The 12,404-nt window shown below is 40.9% G+C and overlaps 1 protein-coding gene across 1 annotated transcript in view; it reads left to right on the forward strand.

Moving 5' to 3' along the window:
• Positions 1–12,404, forward strand: part of cdc7 (cell division cycle 7 homolog (S. cerevisiae)) — a 103,518-nt gene that overhangs the window by 81,433 nt on the left and 9,681 nt on the right. Inside the window, exon 11 of the mRNA XM_072273416.1 lies at positions 4,175–4,324. Coding sequence (XP_072129517.1) covers positions 4,175–4,324 — 150 coding nt within the window. The remainder of the gene's footprint in view (positions 1–4,174; positions 4,325–12,404) is intronic.

The following is a 12,404-nucleotide window of genomic DNA, read 5'->3' on the forward strand; positions in this document are numbered from 1 at the left end:
GGGACCTACATTTGTCTTTACCAGTCTTTTCCTTTTTACATATCTATAAAAGCTTTTACAGTCAGTTTTTATGTTCCCTGCCAGTTTTCTCTCATAATCTTTTTTCCCCTTCCTAATTAAGCCCTTTGTCCTCCTCTGCTGAACTCTGAATTTCTCCCAGTCCTCAGGTGAGCCACTTTTTCTGGCTAATTTGTAGGCTTCTTCTTTGGAATTGATACTATCCCTAATTTCTCTTGTCAGCCACGGGTGCACCACCTTCCTTGATTTATTCTTTTGCCAAACTGGGATGAACAATTGTTGTAGTTCATCCATGCAATCTTTAAATGCTTGCCATTGCATATCCACCGTCAATCCTTTAAGTGTCATTTGCCAATCTGTCTTAGCTAATTCACGACTCATACTTTCAAAGTTACCCCTCTTTAAGTTCAGAACCTTTGTTTCTGAATTAACTATGTCACTCTCCAGCTTAATGAAGAATTCCACCATATTATGGTCACTGTTACCCAAGGGGCCTCTCACGACAAGATTGCTAATTAACCCTTCCTCATTGCTCAAAACCCAGTCTAGAATAGCCTGCTCTCTAGTTGGTTCCTCGACATGTTGGTTCAAAAAACCATCCCGCATACATTCCAAGAAATCCTCTTCCTCAGCACCTTTACTAATTTGGTTCACCCAATCTACATGTAGATTGAAGTCACCCATTATAACTGCTGTTCCTTTATTGCACACATTTCTAATTTCCTGTTTAATACCATCTCTGACCTCACTACTACTGTTAGGTGGCCTGTACACAACTCCCACCAGCGTTTTCTGCCCCTTAGTGTTACGCAGCTCTACCCATATCGATTCCACATCTTCCCGGCTTATGTCCTTCCTTTCTATTGCATTAATCTCATCTTTAACCAGCAACGCCACCCCACCTCCTTTTCTTTCATGTCTATCCCTCCTGAATATTGAATATCCCTGAACGTTGAGCTCCCATCCTTGGTCACCCTGGAGCCATGTCTCCGTGATCCCAACTATATCATAATCATTAATAACAATCTGCACTTTCAATTCATCCACCTTGTTACGAATGCTCCTTGCATTGACACACAAAGCCTTCAGGCGCTCTTGTACAACTCTCTTAGCCCTTATACAATTATGTTGAAAAGTGACCCTTTTTGATTCTTGCCCTGGATTTGTCGGCCTGCCACTTTTACTTTTCTCCTTACTACTTTTTGCTTCTACCCTCACTTTACACCCCTCTGTCTCTCTGCACTGGTTCCCATCCCCCTGTTGTGAACTAACCTCCTCTCGCCTAGCCTCTTTAATTTGATTCCCACCCCCCAACTATTCTAGTTTAAAGTCACCTCAGTAGCCCTCGCTGATCTCCCTGCCAGGATATTGGTCCCCTTAGGATTCAAGTGTAACCCGTCCTTTTTGTACAGGTCACACCTGCGCCAAAAGAGGTCCCAATGATCCAAAAACTTGAATCCCTGCCTCCTGCTCCAATCCCTCAGCCACGCATTTATCCTCCACCTCATCGCATTCCTACTCTCACTGTCGCGTGGCACAGGCAGTAATCCCGAGATTACTACCTTTGCAGTCCTTTTTCTCAACTCCCTTCCTAGCTCCCTATATTCTCCTTTCAGGACCTAGCTCCCTATATTCTCCTTTCAGGACCTTATATTCTCCTTTCACATGCCATGTACGCGATAAAATATTGAAAGACAGATTGGTATGCTATTGCATGCAACAGTTGAAGACAACTCAGAAACTTGGCTTTTCAGTAACTATTAGCTTCCCAGTGTTTCCCTTACTACTGAAAATAGGCATAAAGTTAAAATTGAGAACTTTTACATCAAACTGGATAGTCTTAGGTTATCATCAACAGTGGACAGGCAAACCTTGGGGAGCAACTCATCAAATTTCTCATTCTCAGGGAGGAGACATTTTTTGTTGTGAGGGCCTAATTAAGCTTCTAATTATCAGGCCAATAGGATGTATTTTAATGCTGCAGATATTTGTTACACTGGATTTTACTGACATCAGTTTAAAAATGTTTTGAGGTTCATTTTGCAAATTTAACTAAGAGATAACCTTGTACAGCAAATGACATTTGTAATGTGTATGTGTTCTTTACAGTCTAATAAAACAAATACTACTAAAAATAATTTTGCTGTCACGACATTCAGATGTGACATGGATAATTAATTCTTTTATTAGGTATCATAATTGTGTTGGCAAAGTCAAATCCATTTCAGTAAAGGAAGCTCCCTACAGTACATATTGAGCTAGCAAATACATATAAACTAAGTTATGCCGTGTATGCATGCCTTGTGTTTTTCTTTCAAATAAGAATCAGTCATCCTTTACAGTAAGAATTTTTAATGCAATGTTTGTCACTGTGGAGTTTTCATTAAGTAATTCAACTGGTTGAATATTTCAAACTAAGAATGCTTCAAATGAACACATGTTCATTTTGAGTTCCGAAATCCACTTCTATTTTCCATTCAATATGTTCTATTCAAGGCGATCCCTGGGACTTGATGGCATGCTTCCTGGCATGCCAAAAGAGATGGTTTTGGAGATAGTTGATACTCTGGTTTCATCTTCCAAAATTCCGTTGATTCTGGAATGTTCCCCAGAGACTGGAAGCTAGCAAGTGCAATCTCTCTCAGAAAAGAGACAAACACAATAGGAAACTGCTGAATAGTTAGCTTGACATCATTAATGGAGAAAATGCTAAAATCTTTTGTTAAAATAAAACTAAACACTTAAACTGATGGTAGGATGCGGCAGAGTATCTTGGAATTATGAAGGAAGTAATTTTTGAGAAATTTTGAGCTTGAAACAGAGTTGAAACGTGAAATAATTTGTGTGGTGTGTTTGGAACTACAGAAGAGCTTTGATATGGGGCTATGTGAAATTGTTAAACAAAATGAGAGAACTCAGTATTAGGAGTAATCTACAGGCAATCTCCCCAAGGTTAATGGACAGAAAACAAATCAGTTATTTTTGAGTTTTGAGGCAGTTTAGTTGGGATCAGGCTATTCAAACTATAAATAATTTGACAAAGTGGTATGGATAAAATGTAGTATTTCCAAGTTTGCTAGTGATACGAAACTGCATAATTTCAGAGGGAGGTAAACAGGTTAAGTGAATGGGTAAGGATGGTATGTAATATGAAAAAAAATGTCATTCACTATGGAGAAAAGATACAAAGTACATTTTAAATTGTGAAAGATTTAAAAGTTGGTGATTTTCAGAGGGACCTAGCTGTCCATGTACATAAATCAACAAGATTAACATGAGGCACAATAGAGGTTAAAGGCAGCAAGTATATTGGACAAGCAAAAGAATGCAGATGGTATAATTTCATATATTGCAAAAGGACTTGAGTACAATTGTTTTGTATGAATTGTTTTGGATTTTGTTTAATATTTAAATATCTTTTTGAATATCAGAAATTTTGAACATTTGACAGCTTCCCCACTTACCTCACCTCACCCTACCCAGCACTACATACTGCATGTCATATGTCAGCATGCAGAACCTCTCCACTTGTGATCTAGCCAACCCTCTGGGAAAATTTTGGTTGTCTGGATCAGTCCAGGCAATTTTGTGGCTTGTACAGTAGAAACCAGCTTGCTTCTGAATTCAGATTCTGGGTTTTTAAGTAAATTACTGGTCACATAGTTGTCAATGTTCTGTGTCCATATACCATAGGCACCAACTTGTACATTAGAGGGAAAGTGTTTAACTAACACAAAAGTATTTAGTGGGTTGAAATAGAATAAATATTAACCAGTCCAACCAAACACCCATTTTGTTAGTTAAAGACTGATTGAACTTTGCAATTTGTCCCCTTTTTCAAATCAATGTAATGCGATATGTACAAGTAACAGTAAATTGAATGACTTATTTGATCATGGCATGGCAAATGAAAGGCAGCTTTTCATAAGAGCTTCAATATCAGTGTCATCTTGTGGGATGTAAATTTTAAAATTTGTATGTGACAGCACCTTTTATGTTAGAGTTTTTTTGTTTGTAGATCAAAGTTTATAAACTTAGAACAGTTTTTTAAGCTTTGTAAATTCTATTGTAGTGGTTTTAAAATATGTGTTAGGAAATAAATTACCTTTAGCCTGGCTTTTTATGTGTGGACCCAGGTTATGCTTTTGTTTTGCAGCTATCGACATGTGGTCTGCAGGCGTTGTCTTCCTTTCCTTACTGAGTGCCCGTTATCCATTTTTCAAAGCCAGTGATGATTTAACTGCATTGGCACAGATAATGACTATTCGTGGATCGAAAGAAACCATCCAGGCTGCTAAGTTATTTGGTAAGTAATATGCATTGTAAAATCATTTATTTTTAAGATCATTGAGTGTTTTCTTTGTTTCTTGAAAATGTTAAGACAGATCATAATTATTTTTAAATATCCAATAATTTCATGTCAAAAGCAATGTTTGGGCATAGTTGTATTTGTCACAGATTTTTTTTTAAATAGGCTTTGAATATCGACTAGCATTTATGCTCAGGAGTTTTCTTTCTATGCGGAACCAGAGCATTAACATTGACAATTGAACAAAAATATACATTTTGACAGAAATATTTTCTTCTGTCGTCACAGCCCCTTGTCACTCAGCTCATTTTATTCTTCGGTAATTACATAAGAACATAAGGAATAAGAGCAGGAGTAGGCCATCCGGCCCATCGAGCCTGCCCCGCCATTCAATAAGATCATGGCTGATCTGTCCGTAAACTCAGCTCCATCTACCTGCCTTTTCCCCACAACCCTTAATTCCCCTACTATGTAAAAATCTATCTAACTGTATCTTAAATTTATTTAGTGAAGAAGCCTCAACTGCTTCCCTGGGCAGAGAATTCCACAGATTCACCACTCTCTGGGAAAAACAGTTTCTCCTCATCTCTGTCCTAAATCATCTCCCCTGAATCTTGAGGCAATGTCCCCTAGTTCTAGTCTCACCTACCAATGGAAACAACTTTCCTACTTCTATCTTATCTGTCCCTTTCAAAATTTTGTATGTTTCTGTAAGATCCCCTCTCATTCTTCTGACTTCCAGAGAGCATAGTCCGTGACGACTCAATCTCTCCTTATAGGTTAACCCCTTCATCCCTGGAATCAACCCGGTAAACCTCCTCTGCACTGCCTCCAAAGCCAGTATATCCTTCCTCAAGTATGGAGACCAGAACTACACACAGTACTCCAGGTGCGGCCTCACCAGTACACTGTATAGTTGCAGCATGACCTCCCTGCTCTTGAATTCAATCCCTCTAGCAATGAAGGCCAACATTCCGTTTGCCTTCTTAATAACCAGTTGTACCTGCAAGCCAACTTTTTGCGATTCATGTGCAAGCACTCCCAAGTCCCTCTGCACAACAGCATGCTGCAATCTTTCACCATTTAAATAATAATCTCCTCTTCTATTGTTCCTTCTAAAGTGGATGATCTCGCATTTACCAACGTTGTATTCCATCTGCCAGACCTTGGCCCACTCACTTAACCTTTCTAATCCCTCTGCAGACTCTCCACATCCTCTGTACAATTTGCTTTTGCACTTAGTTTAGTGTCATCAGCAAATTTTGCTACGCTACACTCAGTTCCCTCTTCCAAATCATCAGTATAAATAGTAAACAGCTGCGGGCCCAGCACCGGCCCCTGCGGCACCCTACTCACCACTGACCGCAAACCGGAGAAACACCCTTTTATACCAACTCTCTGCCTTCTATCAGTTAACCAATCCACTATTCATGCCAATACACTTTCTCTGACTCCATGCATCCATATCTTATTTATAAGTCTCTTGTGCGGCACCTTATTGAACGCCTTCTGGAAATCCAAGTCTACGACATCCACCTGTTCCCCTCTATCCACTGCACTCATTATGTCCTCAAAGAACTCCAGTAAGTTTGTCAAATAGGTCCTGTCCTTTCTGAATCTATGCTGTGTCTGTCTAATGGAACCACTCCTTTCTAAATGTTTTGCTGTTTCTTCCTTAATGACAGCTTCAAGCATTTTCCTGACTACAGATGTTAAGCTAATTGGCCTATAGCTGCCGGTCTTTTGCCTACATCCTTTTTTAAAAGAGTGGCATGACATTTGCTGTCTTCCAATCTGCCGGGACCTGCCCAGAGTCTAGAGAGTTTTGGTAAATGATTAGCAACATGTCTACTATAACCTCCGCCAGTTCCCTCAGCACCCTGGGGTGCATACCATCAGGACCAGGGGACTTATCTACCTTCAGGCCCTCTAGTTTGCTCATCACTATCTCTGTAGTGACAGTGATTTTATCGAGGTCCTCACCTCCCATTTCGTCCATAACATCCTTCTTTGGCATATTAGACATGTCCTTCACCGTGAAGACCGACATAAAATAGTTGTTCAATGCCTCAGCCATTTCCTTATCACCCAATATCAATTTTCTCTTATCGTCTTCCAAGGGACCTACGTTGACTTTAGCCACCCTCTTCCGCTTTATATATTTATAAAAACTTTTGCTATCTGTTTTTATATTTTGTGCTAATTTACTTTCATACTCTATCTTCCCTTTCCTTATTTCTTGTTTAGTTGTTCTGTGTTGCTTTTTAAAGTTTTCCTAATCCTACAGTCTCCCACTACTCTTTGCAACTTTGCACGCATGAGCTTTTAATTTGATACTACCTTTTATTTTCTTGGTTATCCAAGTAATTCCAGTCAGACCTCATGCTAAACGTCCTCCCCAAATTTCCCTTTTCAGATTTCATTATATCTGCATTTGTTTGGTGAATCTACTTGGCTTCCCTAGTGGGAATATACTGAACTTCAGCTTTCCAGACAACCTTGCTCTGACTGCATGCCTAGGTTCTGCATATACAAGTTTGTAGATGATACCACTGTAGTGGGCTACATCTCAAATAAAAATGAATCTGAGTACAGGAAGGAAGTAGAGCTTAGTGACATGGTGCCATGACACCAACCTTTCCTTTTATGTCAACAAAACAAAGGACCCTAGTCATTGACATGCTCTTGTCGAATTGAACAATTTTAAGGTTGAGAACTTCGACTTCCTAGATTTGAACATCACCAATAGCCTACCCTAGTCTAACTACGTTGATGTCACAGCCAAGAAAGCTCACCAATGCCTCTACTTCAAGAGGCTAAAGAAAGTTTGCATGTCCCTATCAACTCTTTAAATTTTTTATTAATGCACCTTCGAAAGGATTCTATCTGAATGCATAACAGCTTAGTATAGTATCTGCTCTGCACATGACCGTAAGAAACTGCAGAGAGTTGTGGACACAGCTCAGCACATCACAGAAGCTGTGCGGGCTTATTGATGCCTCTCATTGCTTCAGTAAAGCACTAGGTGTAATCAAAGACCTCACCCACCCTGCACATTCTCTCTTGTCCCGTCTCACATTGGGCAGAAGAAATGCAAGTCTGAAAGCATTTACCACCAGGCTCAAGGATAGCTATCCCACTATTATCCAAGCTGTAAACAGACCTCTTGTACAGTAAGATGGACTCTTAGCCTCACAATCTACCTCATTATGATTTTGGACTTTATCGTTTACCTACGCAGTACCTTTTTGGTAGCCTTTACACTTTATTATGCATTGTTATTGTTTTAGCTTATTCTAGCTCGATGTACTGTGTAATGATTTTATCTGTATAAGTAGTATGCAAGATAAGCTTTTGGTAATGGTCGCATCATACATAGAATCCGATTTATTATTGCTGACATGCATCGTGAAATTTGCTTTGTGGCAGCAGTACAGTGCAAAATATAACAAAGAGCGTGCTGGTTCTTGATACATTTGACAATAGTAATCCAAAATTTCAGCAGAGTCGGTGAGCTTTGTGATGGCTTTCTAGCCTGTGAATCATCGAGATTTTGCCTTTCTAGTTAAAATGTTGAGAATCAACTTTGGCTGAGGTATAGCCTCATGCTGCTAATGTTTATGAAATTGTACTTCAACATTAACATCACCCTCTAGGCAGAATAGAGAAAGGAAGAGATTGTAGGGCAGAATAGAGAAAGAAAAAAATTGTAGGAAGTTGTAATCACTGTTTTCTCAGCAGGGTAGCAGTGGAGCAACACTACATCTTGAAGTTGTACACATTTATCATGGTGTATCTTGTGTTGATTCACCCATGTTACAAACATTATTACAGTCAGGGAAGAGCTGAAGGAGCCTGAAAATCCTTAGGAACAGCCTCTTCCTGCCTGAAATCAGATTTCTGAATAGTCCACTAACGCTACCTCATAAGGGCCGGCTCGTGGCGCAGTGGCATCAGCGTCGGACTTCGGAGCAAAGGGTCCCAAGTTCGAATGCAAGTCGGGCCACCCCCTGAGCATGCTTTCCATCCATGCCGGGTTGAGCGTCGAGCTAGCCACTCTGCCTGGTTAAAAAAAAAAACAAGGGTCAAGTCAGGAACGTTCATATTGGGACCTGGTTAATCCGAAAGGAGACCAATCCTGACACTACGCGCCAGACTAGAATGGCTGACTGTCTGGTGCGACACGCTAGGAAGGACTACCTCATAATTCCTTTATCTTTTATGCTGTTTACTTAATGTGTTATTAATAGTAATGTAATGTCTTTGTACTATACTGCTGCAGCAAAACAAGATTTCATGACATTTAAGGCAGTAATGATATACCTGATTCTAATTCAAATATGGGACAGATGGAGCTTCTCTGAATTGCAGGAAAAAAAGGTTGACAACATATACAAGTTGTTGACATCGTTCTGTCTCGAAAGACAGTGGGTAGGTAGCACTGTCAGCTGGTGGTGATGCACTTCCTAGAGTGGTTGAGAAGTCCTGCTTTGGAGTGGCAGACTCTTCCACACCACCTGCAGGTGAAGGAAGATGGACGTCCTGTTGGAGCGGCTCTCCTCGTCTTTCAAGTTCTCTTGGCAGCCAGCTTGTTAACGTGGGTATTTTCTGCTCTTTGCATGCCCAATGGAACTGCCAAACTCCAGGCAGCCTGCTCGTCTCCCACATCTTCCCAGCTGTTCACATCAATGTTGGTCCGCTTCAGATCCTTTTTGCAGTTAATGTTGAAGCGAATTTGTGGGCGACCAACTGGGCATGCACCCCCTGCCAGCTGCCCATACAGCAGGTCTTTCAGGATTCAGCCAGAGTCCATTCACCTGCTATGTCCTAACCATCTGAGCCACCTCTGGCTGAGGGTAAATGTGCTGGGGATACCTGTTGTAAGACCTCTATATTAGTGGCCCTGTCCTGCCAAGCAATGTGCAGGATTCATGTGAGCCAGCGCAGGTGGAAGCTATTCAGTTTCTTCTCATGAGTAGCATAGATTGTCCAGGTTTCTCTGCTGTAGAGGAGAGTGCCAAGAACACAGGCTTGGTACACACACAGCTTGGTTTTCTCAGTCAGATGGCTGTTGCTCCACACTCTTGTTCAGCCTAGCCATGACAGCTACAGACTTGGCAATTCTGATGCTCAGCATTACGTGACAGAGTGTTTGTGATGGTTGGCCGAAGATAAGTGAAGTAGTCAATCACCTCTAGAGTGTGACTATCGATTGCGATGGATGGGGGGAGTCAGTGTCCTAGGGCATACTTGTTATCTTCAAGTTGATGGTCAGCCCAAACTCCTTGCAGGTATGGGACAGGTGGTCAATAAGATGCTGCAGTTGGGTTCTGTGTGGAACTCAATGCTGCGTCATCAATGAACATCAGCTCACGAATAAAGATCTCAGAGCGAAGGCAAGCAAAGTTGAAGAGGTTACCATCAGCTCTGGTATGTAGGTAGATGCCGTCAGCTCATTCTCCAAAAGCATACTGAAGCAGCATGGAGAAGGTGATGCTGAGAAGTGTTGAAGCCAGAATGCAGCCTTGTATACTCTGCTTCTCACTGGGAAGGCTTCCAAAGTTGTGCCATTAAAGCAGACAGTACTGTGCGTCTCTTCATGGAAGGAAGTAATCATGCTCAGTGGTTTGGAGGGCAGCCTGTCTTCTGCAGTAACTTGAAGAGCCTACTTTTGCTGACCAGAACAAACACCTTTGTCAAATTAATGAATGTGATGAAGAGTGACAAAGTGGGAATTGTAGTAAAGAAGCTGCACCACTGTAAGAGGAAGAGTTAACTACGCATCAACATTTGCTGTGCATTCAGTGCCAAACAAATTTATTGACTACTTTGAAGAGACTATGGGAGTCTCCACCTCTGATGACAGCTCAATCGAGAACAAGTTGTCCTGTCTCTATAATACCATCTACACCATATAATACCATATAACTGCGTTCAGTAAGAGGGAACACACGCAAGCAGACTGGCATGAGGAAAGTTTGGGCGGAAATGGACCCAGTGACTGAAGCTAAACAAAGAGCCCTCCTTGCCTACAAGAATGATCCCAACCCCTGCACCTGATACACGAGAAACAAGGCCCAGAAGACTGCCCACCGCCACGCCAACAATTACTGGCTGAACTTGTGCAGCAGTGTCCAGACTGCTGGAGACACAGGGGTTGCACGAAGCATGTATGAAGGCATCAAGAAGGCCCTCTGACACCAAGGCTGCCCCTCTGAAGTCTAAAACTGGAGAAATCTTATCTGATCAAGGCAAGCTTTAATGCTGCATTGAGCACTACATAGGGTTGTACTCGGCCCAGAATGTGGGCATAAGCACTGCATTCGGGGCTATCCCAGATCCAACAGTCATGGAGGAGCTAAATGCACTACCAACACTAGAAGAACTCCGCAAAGCCATTGACTATCTTGCTTGTGGGAAGACCCCTGGAAATGGCGATATCCCTCCAGGAGACCCTCTGAAGTTCTGGGAAGACCCTCCAGAAGTCTTGAAGAATGGCAAACAAGCATTGCTGCACCATCAGCACAAGCTCCTCTGTCTGCTGGGAGAAAGGCTACGTACCAGAAGACATGAGATACCAACGTAGTCACCATGTAGTGTCCAATATTAAGGACCCCCAGCACCCAGGCCATGTCCTTTTCTCATTGTTACCATCAGGGAGGAGGTACAGAAGCCTGAAGGCACACACTCAGCAATTCAGGAACAGCTTCTTCCCCTCTGCCATCCAATTCCTAAATGGACACTGAACCCAATGGACACTGCCTCACTTTTTAAATCTATATTATTTGTTTTTGCATGTTTTTTAATCTATTCAATATGCATATTCTGTAATTTATTTATTAATTTATTTTTACTTTTTTCCTTCTCTATTATGTATTGCATTGAACTGCTGCTGTTAACAAATTTCATGCCAGTGATAATCAACCTGATTCTGATGTACAAGAACAAGGGTGACCACAGTGGCAGTAACAACTACCTCAGCCTTGTGGGAAAGGCCTTTGCCCGAGTCTTTTGGGCTGAACGTATCTATGCAGAGTTGCAATGTGGTTTTAGAGCAGGCAGATCCATTGTGGCTATGATCTCACTATGCCAGCTGCAGGAGAAATGTTAACAGCAACATATACAAGCATCTCCCATCATATTTAGCTGAAGTTCAAGATTTAAAGAGTAAAGAGCATGCAGAGTTGGACCTCCAGGACTTCACTAGGAAATTAATACCTGGTTTTATATTAAAAATAATGTTGGCTTTCTGAAAATTGCCTGGCAGTATTGAAAAGTTTAATATAAATGTTTCAAAACTGAAGAAAGTCCTGAGCTGGAAAGTTTTGACAAAAACACAATATTTAACCAAGTAAACTGGCCAGATGTTTTGCTAGAAGTCTTTATACTAAATGTGGAGGGGGGAGTTCTGAGAAATCTTGCATAATTGACATTGAAATTGAAAATAATATGTAGTTTATTAGAACACAACAAGTGTGTGCCTCCTTTTACTAGAGTTCATTTGAAGGAAATTTTAGCATCAGGTCTATGTATCATTTGAAGCTCCTGATAATGACTAAATTTGTTCCATATTTGATCCACTTGAGACTACCACATGCAAAGAACACAAGTTAATGTTTCTTTCATGGAAAGTATGCCTTTAGTTTGAAACTGTACAGGATTTTTAAAATATTACATTGTTATTGCATGAGTATGGGTTGTTTATTGGGTCTGTTTGCATATGGGCATGTTTAATTCAATAAATTGCTCCATGGAGTGGTTGGTCATCAAATCAGCACACTCCCTTTTTAGGTCATAATGATGGGCTTTCTCATTGCCAGATGTAATAATTTCTTTCTGAAATGACTTGTACATTTTGATGCAGTTCCTTGTGGGTGCACAAACATGTTTTATTAATTATATATTTGTAAGACACTGCCTGTGCATGGAGCACATTGCCTATGGGTGTTTAGATTGCCAGATGTAATGGCCTAAGTGAAAGGAATTTCAGATAATTTGATGCAGTTCCTATTGGGTGAAAGCTGGCAACAGGAAGATATAATTGCAAACAGAAAAGTTAAACTGGCATAATATATTG

Source organism: Mobula birostris, chromosome 12, assembly GCF_030028105.1.
Source record: "Mobula birostris isolate sMobBir1 chromosome 12, sMobBir1.hap1, whole genome shotgun sequence".
NCBI lineage: Eukaryota > Metazoa > Chordata > Chondrichthyes > Myliobatiformes > Myliobatidae > Mobula > Mobula birostris.